At 34.7% G+C, this 18,853-nt stretch overlaps 1 protein-coding gene across 1 annotated transcript in view; it reads right to left on the bottom strand.

The window, feature by feature from the left end:
* Positions 1-18,853, bottom strand: part of Mirr (iroquois-class homeodomain protein mirror) — a 42,962-nt gene that overhangs the window by 15,031 nt on the left and 9,078 nt on the right. The window contains exons 2-3 of the mRNA XM_083055496.1: positions 9,989-10,483; positions 4,576-4,688 (exon numbers count right to left, since the gene is read on the bottom strand). Coding sequence (XP_082911622.1) covers positions 4,576-4,688; positions 9,989-10,483 — 608 coding nt within the window. The remainder of the gene's footprint in view (positions 1-4,575; positions 4,689-9,988; positions 10,484-18,853) is intronic.

Here is an 18,853-nt window from a genome sequence, read left to right on the forward strand (position 1 = left end):
TTCCGGGCTCGGCGAGACGTTACCGAAATTCTGCGTCGTGAATATGTATTTTTCCCCCCCTCTCCCACACGATGTGTTCACTCACGGGATTAATAATAAATCATCGTGTCGGGATTAATTTAACGAAAGATATGAATCAATGATAGCTGTTGTTTTTTTTTCTATGTAATAAAAATTCGAATAAAAATTCTCTGCAGCGTGTATATACCTTTATAATTAATAATAAGTAAGAAAGAGAGAGAGAAAATTAATTATATATGTATATAAATACACGCTTTACATTCGACGAACACGATATAGACTGCGTAATAATTTCTTGCTCGCTTTTGAGCTCGATGTAAGATGCGGAGAAAGAGAGAGAGAGACATAGCTGTGCGTGACAAGAAGCTATGAAAGGAAGAAAACCGGCGACGTACTACCTAGTATCAAGATGATGAAAAATTATAAAACACACAGAAATAATACTATAATAATTTTAAAGTTAAAAATTAACTTTTGCTTGTGGTAAAAATAGGAATTGCGAAATATTTCAATCCTTTAACGAGAAGATGTATCGATAACGAGTGACACTCGAGCGATGATATAATACTATTATTTTAAACATTGATGTATTTTTTTCTTCGTACAGATATATATGGAAAAGTTTCTTATATTTACGCGGGCACGCACGATATAAGAAATAGAATATGTAGCACACGCAGGTCGAAGAAAGTCTTCTTGTTTTTTGGTTCATTATGCGAATTCGTTCACCTTGAAGAGTTACACGAAAGAACAGGGCGTGCCGTGAAAACGCGAAACTATTTACACAAAACTCGTTGTAGTTAAAATATCTAAAATAAGTGCGTAATATTTCATGAAACATCAATTTATTCCAGTAAGAATTTAATTTAAAATTATCAACATTAAGAAATATTAGGCTCTCAAATATATATATGAATATAAACTGGCTGTCAAGCCCAAACGTGGATGTCGGTGCGTCGGATATAGCGAAAATTAATTTTTTGCTACAACAAATAATTGTGCACGAATTTTTGCTTGGTACACTGCCAAGACTTTAATAGGAATTGTATCTCAATTCGAGATTATTTAATTTCTGTATTTCCCCCTGACCCCTCTATTATATAATTATCAATGTTTAATTATTATATAATTATTAATTTTTTTCATTAATTATTATACCTACATATACATATAATTATTAATTAAAATAGTTATCATATACAGGATGTTTCTAAATAAGTGCGAAAAACTCTCTTTAGGAAATAATTCTTTGTCGAAAAGTAAGGAAGGGTTTTTCATATAAACATATACTCCTCCCTATATTCTTCCCTGAAGAGTATACTCCTTCAAAGGGGGAGAGGTGAAAATTAAGTTTTTAATTTTTTTCTTAAATTTTGGACAAGTTAAAAAAATGAAATTTGGTGAATATTTTCCACTAGTAAAAGGATATTTATTAATATTTCTTTAATTTTCTCATATCGTTATAAGGGGATGAAACTAACAACCCCTATAAATATATTTTTTATTAAAACTTTTTAACTGACCGGAATGTGATCATCAAAAATATGCGTTAAAAAGCTTGATTCCTTTTTTATTTCTTTTATTTTTTTCGTAAAATCAATAATTTTCAAGAAAAAGAAAATAAAAACCTAATTTTCACCTCCCCTTTTGAAGAAGTGTAACTACTCAGGGAAGAGTATAAAAGTATATGTTTATATGAAAAACCTCCCTTAATTTGCGATAAAGAATAATCTAAAATTTTTTGCACTTATTTAGAAACACCCTGTATATATCAAAATAAACGATGTGAAAGGCTATATAGAGTCAGCGCGCGTGGAGCGCAAATAAAGAGGAAAATTAGAATAAAGTTTTTTTATAAAAACAAATTCTATAATATAGATTACAAAGGAACGTACGTTTTGATCCACTTTTTGAACCATCTTCAGCGTTAAATATAAATGTGACAGATTAACAGGTAAAAGTTTAAGGCGCAAACAATAAGAATAAAAAAGAAGAAAACGGACCGCAATCGAAAATATCTGTGATAAGAACGCAAGATAGTTTAATTCCGAGCGGTGTCATTCTCAGCCATACCTTGTATATAATTAATTTCATAATTATTATATCTATAATTATTAATTAAAATAATTATTATATATAATTATTAATTAAAATAATTATTATATATAATTATTAATTAAAATAATTATTATATATAATTATTAATTCAAATGATTGTTTATATAGTTATTAATTTAAATAATTATTAATTTTATTTCAGTTTAGTGAAAAATTAATTACAACTACAATGCTCACCTGAACCTGAACGTCATCCTTGAATAAGAAACACAGGTATAAAAATTTTTCTTCGAATCGCCCTCGATCTGGCTTGCGCAGGTGCACATCTCACTTCTCTCTCTCTCTCTCTCTCTCTCTCTCTCTCTCTCTCTCTCTCTCTCTCTCTCTCTCTCTCTCTCTTTTCCACGCCGCTCGTTAATAGCACGTGTATGTGTTTCCGGTGCGAACGTGGACCAGGAGCGAGAACCCGGTGCGGTGGGTCCCCGCAAAGGGAAGACCTCGATCTCTCAGTCGCGACTAGAGCGAATGGATGCTAAGCAAGCTGTATTACCCGATCGCTTCCTTGCATATAAAGCAGCCACCGCCACCGGAAGTGCGTCACGCACGACAGTATAGGCAGTATAGATTCCACGCATAGATCGCTGTTGTCAACCCGTCGTCGCTTCGCCTTTAGAGGAACATGGTTCCTCTTGCCCCCTCGCGAATATACATACACGTTCGCTTGTTACATATATATTTATTTTTCCGGAGGGCACACACACACAACGCAATCGCACGCAGTGTGTCGGAGAAAATTTTATCAAGTGCTTTAATCGCGGCGGCATTGACGTAATGAGCGCTACGAATTGAATCTTTATCAAGCTTGTTGTGACACGCGTCGCGTTTTGCTTTCGCTAGATATTAAGCGTGGAAGATAAACGTGAAAGAAAGAGCGTATTAAATTTCTCGGGCCCCTTACCGATTTTCGTTCCCCTCAAAATAGAATTTCATCAGTCATCATCGGTATTTGCCATCAAAGTGACATCAACATACTCTCTATATATAAATGTTCTATAAATGTAGGAACATTTCAAAAGCACGTTCAAGCATCAGTTAAATTATTTATTTATTATTTATTTATTAATAATTATTTAATAATAATTTTATTAATAATAATTTCTAATAATTTATTTTATATAATAGAAATTTTTAATAATTTCTTTATAAATTATTAAAAGAATTTAATAATAATAACAATAAGAAATAATTATTATTATTATAAGTTTTTATAAAATTATTATTAAAATAATTATTTACAATAATTATTATAATAATTTGTAATAATTTATATTAGTAATAATTTATAATATTTAATATAATAATTTTATAATAATTTATTTTAATAATAAAATTTATAATAATATATTTATAAATTAAGAATAAAAAAAAATTTATTAATAATTTATTGTAGTCATCGAAATACGCAAGTCGACGTTTACTGAGAGATGAGATGATGTAAAAGAAATTATCGGAATTTCTCGATCTCGCACAATCAGACGAGAATCTTGGAAACACGGACTAATTATCATTAACATATGCGGCTCTGCGCGCGTCAATCAATTTCGCTCGGCCGGGTTCTCCGAATTTTAATCTTCGTCATGTCGCAGTGTTCGATACTAGTACTTATCAAAGCGAGACCTTTCACCGGTCGCGTCACCGCGACATATGTCGCGACCGATTTCGAGCGCACGCGAGGAAAAAGCTTCGTGGCGACAGTCCCGGGTCAGTTAAGCGCTAATTTATTGGAATGTTTATGTGTTTCTCTCGCCGCCTTATCTCTCCGTTCGTGCACAGAGAGTTTATATCATGGAGAAGAGGGGAAAAGAAAGAGTGAGAAAGCGAGAGAAGCCACGTATGTATATAAACCTGATCGTGTCTCTCGCTCTCGCGATGAAAAAACGCATTAAAACGAGTCAGCGTTGAAAATATACGCAGTGTTACGGAGATTACGGGAGGTTAATTAAGATTTGTTCGAACGATCTCGTAACGTTCCTTCGCGAGAGAAACGTTTCGCCAGTTGCTCCATTTGTAAAACATTGTTCCGTCGACATTAAAAACAGAGTTATCGCATCGCGTCTGCTCTCTATAAAGGTTTTTAACTTTCCGATAAGGAGATGAATAAAATTATAGCAAGTGCGTGGTGGCATTTTTCTTATATCTCTCGCGAGAATCTTTCAAAGGAATATTTTTATCAACTTACGAAAGCTATCGAATACACAAACACCTATACCTAACGTAATCTCATTTATACACACACACAAAAGGTGACGCGCGTGATGGGTTATTTTGAGTCTACTTTCCCCCTTTCATACGAATAGACTTCCCTGACAGATGGTATTTGATATTTTGCAGATTTCAATAATTAATTATTAAGTCACACGCTAAACTTTCAACACTTGTAACTTGAATGATGAAAGATACTAGATAATTTGAAAAATATAGTTACACAAAACTCACCCGTTGAAGGGATAACTCGCGAAAGCAGCGTCATAAGGGTGATACACCGAAGGATAAGGCCACGCAGCCGCAGCTCCAGCGCCGAGATTCTCTTTGAGTTCCAGACCAGCAGGCTGTAACAAGGAAAAAACGTGAACGGATAAGCATCTGAATATTCGATATTCCGCGATTGTTCGATATAACGCGGAGAAGACAAGAAACAAAGTGAAATAAAAAATGACAATTAGCGATCAATTAGCGGTATCGATGATAGCATACACACCTGTGCGCGCATGTTTTCGTAATTGCAATATACATATCTAAACGTCGAAGGCATCGTTTAAGCATATCTAGGTCGATTGAAAAAAAAAATGAAATAAATGCTATTTCTCATCTCAGCGTTATTTGCACGCTAATTTGTTTCAAAAACGATCGTCGTGTAAGACACTTGTTGAGAAGTGCAATTCTTTTGATGTCGTCCAGTTTTCTTAGAGTAATTTGTATTCCGCATCAAATATGTTCAGATTATCAGACTCAAACATTTTTACTGTTTTAATAATTTATTTGAGTTTGTTTGAAATAATCTTAATTATATAATATATAGAATACTCAAAATTATATTTTAATATTTAATAAACAGATCACTTTTCTTTCCTAAACGTCAAAATTTTGACGATTGTTCAAAAACACTCTGTATTGTCAAACAACAAGTGTCATTCAATTAAAATAAGATCAATTATTGTGCATAGTGTACACTGTACACACAATTATTCGAATTTGTACAAAAAATAACATCATAAAACCAATCAATATCAGCGATAATATTACACCAACATCATGGAACCGCTTGCTGATGCAATATGGGTTTTCACCACTAAAAAAAGATGTTTGCGAATAATCTCCAGGTCAAAAAATTATAAAGGAAATATAAATAGAAATTATAAAGAAATCTTCGATCTTTTAGAAAAAAAAAAATAAAACTTAAGTACATGTGACTATTAAAAAACGCAAAAAGCATAAATGTAACGTAATTTCAACGCAAAAATGTGTTTGTCTAATAATCTACTGCACATCCTCTCTTGCATATAACATCGATAACATTTGCGATTTCTTCCCACATTGGAGAACGTGTGCACGTTCGCCGATCATTAATTATCGCGATTTTTAAAAATGAAATCGTGCAGAATGCGGTTAATTGCCCGAGAGAGAAAGATAGAGATCCATTTTTAGGAACGCGAGCAATTAATCCGTATCGCCAGCAGAGCCCGATCTCCCGATTGGATCGACCACGATGATGAAAGAATAGCTGGCAGAGCGCTGATAGTAATAATTAGGATCGATGTGTGTGGCTCTCTTGTTTGCTTCTCTAACCTCGCGACCTCGATTATACGACAGGAGGCGGTCGCCATTAAATTCCTACTGTATTTCATCTTGCGGGGATAATAGGTTTATAAAGGGCTCACTGTGTTACTACTTCTCTCTTCCTTCCTCCTCTCTCTTTCTCTTTCATTTAATTATGCTATTTATATGTTTAATTTATGCTTTTTATATATACAATATATTTTTATTACATTTTACTAATTTTTATTATGAGACGGTGGAAAGATAAAATGAATAAACGAGAGATTTTTATGCGGTGACGTTTGACATTTTCAGGAAAATCGATGGCCACGACAGGAGTCAGACGTGATGTAAATTTACAGAATCACGCTCGAAATAATTGCTACAAGTGAAAGCAATCGTTTTCACTAAAAAGTGATGCTTCATGGGCTTCATAAGGGGGATTATCGCGAACGTTGTCTATGCGAAATCACTCGCAACCTGTACAATCTGCTGCATCGTTACGGACAGACACTACGCTATACATTCGCCCCTTAAGCTCGATCATAAAGAGCAACGATAACAGCACTCGGTCTTACTCGGTAATGACGGCACACGACAGTCTTTACAGCAGGACAAAATCCATAAATCCATAAATTTACGTTTCGCCGCTATTTTCTTCACGTGTGACACGATCAAGGAACGGACACGCGCGCTTCTCTTCGACAGGATTCTACAGAGCGTCCAGTAATAATCGCCGCAGCTTTCGTATACAGATAGAGCGGGTTAAACCGAGTAGAAAAGTCCTTTACCGTTTTGCAATCTTCGCAATAATTAATGAGAACTTATTTAAAAAAGATCGACCAATCCGCGCGCTATTTGTAGAATGCTCCTCCCACTTTGTCACGTTTTGTCGCGTGCCTAGCAACCACGTAACATTGGAATGTCTCTATTCGCGCTGATTGGCCGATCTTTTTCAATTGATTTCTCATTAATTATTGCGAAGATCGCAAAACGGTAAAGAACTTTTCTATTCGATTTAATCCGATCTACCTGCACACGAAAGATGCGACGATTATTAACCTAACCTAACCTAACCTAACCTTGTATATTGATATCGTCCATCGTTCATATCGCGAAGAAACAAGCGATGAAAGTTGGTTGCAAATCACATCGGGAAAAATTTCAACGTGACTTTGGCGAAAAATCCGAATAGAGCTTCATCTCCTAAATAAACACGAGCACGCTTTGCGCGAGCATTCGCGAATCGAGAGAATCATGAATATAAAGATTCGCGCGTATCAAGATTTAATCCGCGCGCGCTTGGTGATACAAAAATATAGAGAAGTTCGCCACGCGGGATTTAATCCGCGCGATAAAAATTTTACGGGCGAATATAATGCCGGTACTATTGCCGACTCGGCGAGTCGTTTATCGATATTGGAGAACCGCATCGAAACCGTTTCTACGGTAGCAACGCGATAGGAACGCGGAAGCGAAGATAGAAGTCTCTCGCATCTCCCGAGGTTCCAACGGATTCGACTTCGTTCAGACACATTAACCTCTTGCACTTTACGTCGAATGCGAGTAGCATCCCGAAGTGGTATCAGAAAACCTCATGTTGCAACTCCTCTTATCCGGGGGTATAAAGGTACTCTCTTACATACAAGAATGTAACATTTATATAAAGAATATGGCGTAAAATTTATTATGTTAATATTAACATAACATACACAAACATACAGGGTGTCTTATTTTAAATGACGACCTCAAATATCTCTTGAACAATGCATTTTAATTAATAAAAACGTAATTTGTTACTCATTATACAAGTGAATGCGAGCAAGTGAAATTAATTTGCTGCATGACTTTCTATGGGGAAATAAAAGTTGGATAATGGAAAATTTTCCCGATTACACGATTATCTCGACTATTTGCTGGCATCGTTATATACTGGAATTTCTGCTCGCAAATATTTAAACATATAATATGGTGAAAGAAACAAGGGGGCAAGGTACATCATAAATACGTTATATTATGAGAGATATTTACTAATCTCGTTTTATTAATGCGGTACATAAATGTAAAGTTAACTCAAGGATATAGAATTCAGAGAAAGTTTCCGGGTTACGTTATCATCAATGGTATCGTAAAAATCGCGATACTCTTAGTTTCACGAATTACTTTAGTCGTGCACCGATATTATCTCTCTCTCTCTCTCTCTCTCTCTCTCTCTGTCAGACCCGTTAACATACCGTTCTCTCTCCTATCGCGAAGGAATTCTAGAGACCAAGTATCCCGATGCAAAATATCGCTAGTTGAATCGAACGCTGTCGCATTTATCATTTATCACAATTGAGTTATAAGGCATACACTTTGAACTTATAAAAACTGTAACACGAACAATATTTTCTGTTATAAAAATATTCTGAATAAAAATATCTAGATTATCTGGATAAAGAATACCTTCATCTTGTCTATATCTATATAGATTTAAAATATCTTCACATCTTTATATCTTAGATAAACAAGTATTATCTTCTTCAAATTATATAAGATAATGTTTATATAATGAGTTTAATCTATATCAGTGTAAACATATTTTTTATAGAATTTTAAATATCATATTTATAGAGAAAAATTTTAATTTTTAAATATCTGCAATGTATTCTAACATCATCAGCGTCTGTTTAATTGTAGAGATAGAAAATATATCTAGCAAACTGAAATAATTTATAACGTTTCTATTTTATAATTTAATAAAATAATTTATAGTTTAGTACGTTTAAAAAATGCTTATGTCTGGAAAGTAAAAATTGCTTCATTATTGCTTGTTCTCTTTATCTATATAAAAATATCATCATCTTTATATGTTAGATAAATAAGTATTATCTTCAAATTATTTAAGGTAATATTTATATAATGAATTTTGTTTATATCGATGTAGACATACTTTTATAGAATTTTAAGTATCATATTTATACAGAGAAATTTAAATTTTTAAATATCTGTGCTTTAAACAATCTCTAGCGTCTGTTTAATTGTAGAGATAGGAAATATATCTACTAGCAAACTGATTCTAACTTATAATTTAATAAAATAATTCATAATTTAGCACGTTTAAAAAATTCTTGTGCCTAGGAAATAAAGGCTCATAAATAAAAGTATGAGCATACTGTTTTATATGTTGTATAAATTATTCTTTAAAAGTGCATATTATATATATACAACATTATATATCTATTTATTACATATTATATATGTATATTTATATTATATATATTATATATTATATATTATATATTATATATTATATATTATATACATATACAGTCAAACCTCGCTAATTCGAAAACCTTTACAAATCGAAACAAAATGTTCGTTTTCCTTGAGAAAACCTTTGTAACTCAAAGAAAAATATGAGATTAACTCGAAATTTTTGGAGCGGCGTTTGACCTCTGTAATTCGAATTTTCGAAAACAAAGCTTTTGTAATTCGAATTTTCAGAAACAAAACCTCTGTAATTCGAATTTTCAAAGACAAAGCCTCTGTAATTCGAAACAAACTGTTAATGTTTTGCATGTTCAATGTTTGTTTAAATTTATCTGACATTATATACATTGTAAAAAATATCCTTAAATTGAATGTACTTTTAATGTACAATTTTATAGATTAATTTTATGTTGTAGCTAAATAAACAAAATATAGTAAACCTATAATTCGAATTTTATTCTTATACACCTCGATAATTCGAAAAACTTTATAAGTCAAAACCTCTACAATTCGAAGATTTACTCTTTCCTTCAATTTCGAATTAGCAAGGTTCGACTGTATCTAGACATTATTCTTAATAAGCGTTTTATTTTTCATTTACAATAGATAAATTTAAAAAACAAAATTATCTTCATTTTAGATATATTCTTCTAGATATATTTAAATATACTTTATCTTATCTTTTAGATAAAATCTAAGCGGAATAGTGTGCAGAAATGAGATATTAAAATTCTTCATTTTATATAGAAAAAAAAATAAAAAATAAGATATCGTAGAATGATTTTACGGCTCCGAAAATTTTTAGCCATAATAAAATATTTAATAAAGAAAATCGACTTACCGTAGGCGTGTAGAAGGGTGCCTGCTCGGCGCCCAGGCTGGGAAAGTACGCAGCCATGCCCTCGGAGGCCGCGGCCGCGGCTGCGGCCGCGTACGGGGCGCTGTACATGGAGAGCGCGGCCGTGGGTAGACCACCTAGACGCTGATAGCCGCCGAGCAGCTCGTACTGACACGAGCAGACGGTCTGGCCCGTCAGCGGATCCGTGAAGATGGGCCGGCCGGTGTCGCAGCATCTGGCCGCGGCGGGACCGCCGGCCGACGGCGGCGGGTGACCTTGGGAAGGGCTGACCGAAGCGGTGGGACTCCCCGGCGGTCTCACGATCGCGCTCGTCACCGCCATCCTCGCTTGCGACAAGCCGGCTACGTCTAGGGGATGATTCGTCGTCGTACCGGCGGCTACGCTGCTCACCAGAGATGTCCCGCCCGCGCTCAAGATCGCGACCGTCGGCGGCGAGGCCGAGGACGACGCCAACGACGAACTCACTGTCACAGGACACTGTAACAAAGAATTCTGATCTGTCAGAGGATGCAACTTTTTTAGATTTTTTATTGTTTTCTTCTAGCTATATTTAATAAAATTATTTTGCAAAGTTTTATCTTAAATTAGCTTAAATTATCATTAAATTAATTATATCTTATATTAGAGTAGAAATTTTATCTTAATTAAATAAATTGAAAATTCAATCACACATTTCTAAATATTCTTTATTTTAAATTAATTTTTAATTAAAATTAAATATTAAATATTATAATGCAATTTTCTAACTAAAATTAGAAAATTTGATTCTAAATATTCTTTTTTCTCTTCTATATACTTTTTTAAAATTAATTTTTAATTAAAATTAGAATTAAATATTATAATAAAATTTTCTGACTAAAATTTAAAAAATTTATTAAATTCTAAATATTCTTCTTTCGTTTCTTAATATTCTTTTTTTATTTAACTTCTAATTAAAATTATAATTAAATATTAATCATTATAATAATAAAATTTTCTAATAAAAATTAGAAAATTTTTTAATTCTATTATCTAATTTACTTATTTTATTTTATTTATTAATTGAATAAATATTAATTAAATCTAATGTGTGAAATGTCTGAATTTCACTCTTCCATTCTCTAGATTTTTCTGAGACTTAAATTGTGCGAAATTAGATGTATCTCGTTGAATACAGTGGCATATTTTTCGAAACAGCAAAATATCGAGACAAAGTGTTACGTGTGCAGCTGGCACATCGTAAGAGAGAGCCAAAGACTATCTCTCCGTTATGTGCACTCTGAAAAGCCGAACGCGATCGTAACCATCAGGCCTTCCCCCTCTCCCCCTTTCTTCTCCCTCCACCCTTTTATTTCCACAGCTAAATCGAAAATCTACGGGCCCCGAGCGGCATAATGGCTGGCGGGCCTCATTAATTCCATATCAAACACTACGACTAAATAGATTAGCGGGTTGAGTGCCTTTCGCGCCCGGGCACCTAAACAAACCCTCCGTGAAATATCCCTACTACCCCGGAGCGAGAGACGCTCCGCTTCCCCCCCGCGATTGTTCCAGCCATCCATCCATCCGTTGCCTCGTTTCGGCGGCCCCAAACATATTGTCGAAACCCCCAAATGCATTGTGTCGGGGCGAAAAACCCATGCGCGATACGCATTATGGCGTCGAGAGAAAGAGAGAGAGAGAGAGAGAGAGAGAAAGAGAGAGATAGAATCGCGTTAATGCGTGTCCTCGATGCGTCTCGTCGATGTTTCGAGGGCCAACTGTCGCACGATGACGGTCAAACGCGTGTGCGTGCACGCATGTATACGGTAAATAACGTATCCCCGCCAACAACACCCGTTTCGATTCGAGAAGCACGACCGGGCATTTCGATCGGCGATAAAGCTATGAAATATAACAAAGTAGCTCCATTATAGAATTCCTAATCAATAAGAAGAAGAGTGTGTGTGCCTTGAAATTATAACATCCAGTCTTCCGTAATTTGTTTAACAGACCCAGCACAATCTTTATGGAAATTGGATTTCGATTTAATTGGCTGGTTTCTTCATATGTTGTAGCTTATGACCTACTGAACAAAAGATGTAATAGCCTCAAAGTTAAATAATGGACAGTTACTGAGCTACAGCCAGTTAAACAATTCGCAAAGCTCGAGTTTTTTGTATTTGGTTTTATCATTTAGCTTTGAGCCTATTACATTTTTGTTCAACAGGTCATAAGCTACAACATGTGAAAAAACCAGCTGACTTTATCAGGATTCACAATTTCATCTAGGATTTCATATAGGTTCAAAAACTCTGCACTAATCTTATATAAAATTGAACCTTGATCTTGGTAAGATCAATTGATTTTTTCGTATGTTGTAGCTCATATGATCTACTGAACAAAAAATGTAATAGGCTCAAAGCTAAATAATAGATAGTTACTGATTTACAGTCAGTCAAACACGAAAAACTCGGGCTCTGCGAATTGTTTGACTGGCTGTAGCTTGAGTAACTGTCCATTATTTAGCTGTGAGATTATACTTTCGTTCAGCACAGATCATAAACAAAAAAAAGTTTTTCTCGTTGACGAAAGCGTAATTTTGTGGGAAGAAAGAAAAACCTTCGGTTTGAAGAAAAAAATACGATCGACATTCGCTTAAAGGCGCAAAAACCGGTCCCTTCGCATAACCATACATCGACCATTCTCTCTTTTTCTCTCTCTTGCTCCCAGAAATCGTAAGATTCCGGGGAGTTCGAGGGAAAAGCCGGCAATGGCAAGAATGTGCTCCGGGACTCTGGATCGAGCAAAGGGTTAAACGACGAAGCGTGTTGGCGAGTGTCCGCGACTACGGGTCATAATTCAGCCCTAGTCTCCGAGAGAGGAAGTCAGGCGCGGTGGAGTCAGGAGTTACTGGATGCGATCGCATCGAGAAGCTCCGCCGGCCGCAACCGTGCAAACCAAAGCGACTTCTATATCACCTCTGCAAGGTGTCGCGCAGTCGTGCTTCGTAACATTTTTTTTTTTTTTCTTCGCAGATGAAATCTTGTATTTTTTTCTATGAGATTTCTTCAGTGATAGAATATAGGAAGATCGCATATTAAAAAAAATAAAATTAGAATAAAATTAACCTTAATTTTTTACTATTTTTACTTTCAGGTTTGACGACTATTATTCCGTAATAATTTTATTATTGAAATTATAATTGATATTTGTACCATATATACTTATGTGTGAAATAATTAAATATTGTCTAGCCAAAAATGTGTTATCGGAAATTGGTTAGAGATACAAGAAAAATTATAGGACATATTAAAAAAAAAATAAAATCGTTATTAAAATATAAAATCAATTTTATTTTTTTACAATTTGCTTTCCCGACTATTCAGTAACTTGAAATTATAATTGATATTCGTACTATATACATTTATGTGTAAAACAACTAAATATTGTCTAGTCAAAAATGTGTTAACAAAAATTGATTAGATATAAAAAAAATTAATGGTATAATTTAAAAAAAAAAAGATTGTTATTAAAATAAAATAAATCTTATTTTTGTTACTATTTTTACTTTTCGCGGATTGACAACTATTATTCCGTAACAATTTTATTATTGAAATATTAATATTTGTACCATATATATTTATGTGCGAAACAACTAAATATTGTCTAGACAAAAATGTGTTATCTAAAATTGATTAAGATATACAAGAAAAATTATACAGAATATTTTTTTTAAAAAAGTTAGAATAAAATCAACCTTTTTTTTACTATGTTACCTTTCCACGATTTGATGACTATTTCTGTAACAATTTTATGATTAAGAAATTATAACTAATATTTATATATATATATATATATATATATTTATATAAAACAACTAAATATTATCTAGTCAAAAATGTGTTATCGAAAATTGATTAAGACATACAATAAAAATTATATTGTGGCATTTTTTTGACAATCTACATATCCAACTGACAGCGAGCGACTAAAGCATTCATTATTCGTACACCGTGTAAATTACATTTCGTTATGAATATACCTTGATCAATCATTCTTACGATTAAACGCAGACATCAAGATCGTAGAATTAAGCGAAGAGGTTTATTCGCGTATCTATACGAAATATTTTTTTTCCTCTTTTATACGAAAATTTCGCGTGTCGTTCAGGGCAGTTCTTATCATTCCTCGCACGCCAGCCAGTTTCGTTAAACCTAAAATTATATCATTCGCGTATTTGCGAATCGGATTAAATATTTATGAAGACAGGAAAAAGGCAAAGAGAGACAGAGAGATAACGAGCGTCGACTGGAAAAATAATCAACTCCGGAGCTCGCCCCAGATCGCGTTAATACGAGCGAAAGGATTCCTCTTTAAGTATAATTATATATGTTACTTACCGCCCGAGAATCGGTGTAAACCTCCGCGCAAACATCCGTTACTCGATACGTATATTATACTATAAAAAAACCGGTTAGCGATAAAACCGACGTTCGTTGTGCGAAGCTACCTGGGAATTCATGTCGTCGGATGATACCTCCGAGAAGTTTGTGCGCGAAAAGTTATCCCAACGACGGATGATGGTCGTGTCGTGCGTTCAGGTACACTCGAATATACCTGATGACGACGAGCTACGCTCGCGAAAAACCGATATCACGCTACGTCGGTCGATGATCGATGGATCGTCATCTCTCTATAGCCTGGGAGAAAAAAGAAAACTGGATATTCTCGGATTAAAGCGGTCGTAAATAGCGGGGTGAAAGGAGGGTGAGGGGGAGAGGGGGTAAAGACCAGAGAGAGTACTCGATAGCACCTGGTTACACGCATCTCTTACGTAGTGATCACGTAGACATAGGAAGAAATAACGACGTGATTCGATCGCAAAAGACGGCGATAAGAAAACATTTTGTTATACTGCAAAAATATCGCTTGGAAATAAAATAGAGGACTGGAAATGAGACAAGAGTTGACATTTTTTTTCTTTCGCGCGGTCAAACGTCAAACTTGAAAATTTTTTCCACGCAGACGCGTTCAGATTTATTAGAAACTCAAACACATTTTTATGTTAAAATTACTTTACAGTTATGTTTCTTGCGTTCTTTTAATAGTCAGATTTACTTAAGTTTTTTTTTTTGTATAAGCTTGAAGATTTCTTTATAAATTTCTGATCTGGAGATTTATTAACAAACATCTTTTTTAGCGATGGAAATCCATATTGCATCAGCAAGAGCTACTACACTCATGATACCATATTTGTATATCATATTATCGCTGATATTGATTGGTTTTATGGTGTTATTTTTGCAAAATAACACTAAATAATTGTACATATTATAGACAATAATTTATCTCATTTTAATTTAATTACAATTTTTTGATAACACAGAATGTTTTTGAACAATCGTAAAAATATTGACCTTATTTAGAATACAAGTGATTTGTTTACTAAATGTTAAAATATAATTTTGAATATTCCATATGATATAATTAAGGTTACTTCCTCAAATAAATTATTAAAATAGTAAAAATGTATTTAAGTCTAATAATAATCTCTACACAGTAAATTTTCACTCTAGTATGATATGTAATAAATATGGACATAATATTCTCGTATTGAGAAATATTCGATATTCAACCGAGACGTTTGAAAAAAAATTTAAACTACAAAAGTTTTACGATATAATTATATTGTAAATCGAGAACCATGATATAATATAATTAAATTATATTATAATTAAAAGGTTACTTCCTCAAATTATTAAAACAGTAAAGATGTTGTTTGAGTCTAATAATTCGAATACATCTGTATACAATTACATTTCACTCTGCTGTGACACGCAATAAATATAAGAATAATATTCTATTGAGAAATATTCGATATTCCGAGACTTGGAAAAAGATTTAAACGACAAATATTTTACGCGATATGATTATATTGTATATGAATCGAGAATCGTGATATAATATATATCCGAAGCTCGCCGTATTTCACTTTTGATTAAACTGTGACATAACGCAGGCGCGCAAAACGAGAGGAAATTTATTCAAGTAAAATTCGAGAAGATATACTCTCTCGAATAGAAGCTCAGATTGACGACGAGCGGTTACGACTCGGATGGCTCCGGGTGTCGGATAGCTAGAGAGAAGCGCCCTTGTAAAAAGAAGGTGGATGCTGGATACAGGAGGTGTACGTCGACGAATCGGAAACGTATACGACGGACCTCCGCGACTGCACTTCCAGGATTTATAGGCCATTCGGAAGAGAGAATCGGTTATCCTGTGGACACAGATGCGCCGGTGTTTGCGCGTGGGGCATTTGTCACGCGTGTCCCGTGAGCGGGAAAAGGGACCGAGATCCCGAATCCTCTTTATGCGTGCCGATGATGCCCTCTTTGCAACGAGGCCCAACCGAGTCAATATTGACTCCAAGCCAGATTGATGGACCTTCCTCGCGTGTGTGTTTAGGCCTCGCAGCACTCACTTATGTTCCCACCCCGCACGACTTATCCATATTTTTCTTCTTTCCTTTCTCTTTCTCTTCTCTTTCTTTCTATTTGCTAAATGTTACATTCGGAAAAACATGAAAATCCTCCGCTAATTCCACGCAGTCACATAATATTTCTCAAACTCGAGATCGAAAATCCGATCGATGAATCAAATCTTCTTACAGATTGCGATAGAACTTATAGCTTCTAGAGATTCGTTATGAAAATTAATAAACTAATGCGCTATAATAAAAATAAGTGTAAAATAATATAAAATAATAAAAATAAGTGTCCAAAATAATGACTAAAAATAAAAAGAAAGTAAGCAAAATGATTCAAAATATATAAAGTAAAACTAATTAGAAACGTCGCGAATGTACAAAACAGTTTTAACATTCTTCGTGAATGCGAAAATCGCATAAACTTTAAAAAGAAAAACGTTCAGAAATACCTCTACACAAGTCAAATTTTAACCAGCACGGTATATAATTTAAAATTATAATCCTTTTTATTTTCGTAAATCAGTTATTCCTGCAAATTGAATTTTGCCTAACAAAAAATCAATACACTCTTCCGCACAGTTATATCCCGTATAAATAATAATTATTTTCCTATAATTAATTAATTAGTTAATTAATTCACGCTTTCTTATCTATTATTCCGAGAGAAAGAGAGAGAAAGAGAAAGAGCGCGGAGAATAAATGCTCCCTCGCTAATCGCGACCACGATCGGGCGCGATAATCTATGAAATCGCATTTCGCGCAAAGTATCATCGATAATTTGATATCGCGCGCGATATGCAACTAAATTAATTAATTCCTCCCTGCTAATCGCTTATGGTCACACTCCCGTGCCTCCAAAGGGGAGAGCAAAACGCGGTGTTATCGTTGCCGTGATCGCCCATGAGAGGGATAGCCGTACCAATCGTATCATTCAATGGAGAAGGGGGCAAACTCTCGCTCTCGGGCGAGAGGCTATTTCGACAAAAGCTGAACGGCGAAACTGTGCGAAGTCGTCATCCGACACCCGAGTTTCCCCGTAAAGCGATTACCGAGGACGACGGCGGTGGCAGCGTTATCGGAAGGGCACCCCGGTGCGGCGATATAATAACGTTACGTACGAAGGAAGCGTCTATATTCGGTTTAACATTGTGACGAATGCGAAGAGCACATACACCACCATCGGTAGGGCGATACCGTACTTTCGCCCGCGTCGGCGTAATCGCATTCTCGTCGACGATGCTTACGGAAGAGCGTTACTGTGTTACGGCTACTACTGTGTTACGGGTGACTTATCGTGTGGGAGAGTTATTACGCGTGTAAAACCGCGCCGCGACCGAGGCCGAAAGAGCTTGCCGACGATAAGGGATAGGCTATTCCGGGTATTCGATTAACGTTCAACGAGAGTACATCATATAGGTGTACATATAATGTATAATTCGATATTAATATAATTACCATTATTTCAATTATTAAATTGACGTAAAAATTTTCGGTCGATTAGTATCTCGATAAAGAAGACAGCGTGCACATATTGTGCCACTATCCGTCACTTATTTCTAAAAGATACAGAATCTGATGGGGACGAATGTTTCTAAGTCCATAGAATCTAGGAAAGAGCGAGAGTTCTGAGAATCTAATTGTAAGCCTAATGCTAGGTTCTAGGCTAGATCCAAACATCTAATTACACTGAAAAAAATATTATTAACTTGACTCAAACCGTTCAACTAAATTACTATTTTGTCAATTGAACATATATTAGTATTTAAGCCAAATACACGTTTTGTTAGATTTAACATGTTTAATTTAAATTTTTTGTTTAGTTAGCGAAATATTATTTAGTTGAACGGTTTAGTCAAGTTAACAATTTTTTTTTATCAGTGTAACTACAATAAATCTAGATGTCATCAGACTATAATATGTCAGGACTATAATAGCACCAATTTTCAGTCAAAGAAGACAGTGTGCACATATGCAATTGTCCGTCACTTATTCCTAAAAGATACAGAACTTGGGAATGAATGTTCCTAAGTCCCTAGAACCTAGGAAAGAGCAAAAATTCTGGATCTAAAGAGCCTGGTGCTAGGCTCTAGGCAGGATCCAAACACCTAGCTAACTACAATGGATCTAGGTGTTATTAGGGACTGTAATAGCATCACTTACTATGATCACATTACTACTATTTGATGTTCTGATTAATTAAAACTTGGGAATGAATGTTCCTAAGTCCCTAGAACCTAGGAAAGAGCAAAAATTCTGGATCTAAAGAGCCTGGTGCTAGGCTCTAGGCAGGATCCAAACACCTAGCTAACTACAATGGATCTAGGTGTTATTAAGGACTGTAATAGCACCACTTACTATGATCACATTACTACTATTTGATGTCCTGATTAATTAAAACG

Source organism: Prenolepis imparis, unplaced genomic scaffold (genome assembly GCF_030444845.1).
Source record: "Prenolepis imparis isolate NDT839.2.m4 unplaced genomic scaffold, iyPreImpa1.0 SCAF_2, whole genome shotgun sequence".
Classification (NCBI taxonomy): domain Eukaryota; kingdom Metazoa; phylum Arthropoda; class Insecta; order Hymenoptera; family Formicidae; genus Prenolepis; species Prenolepis imparis.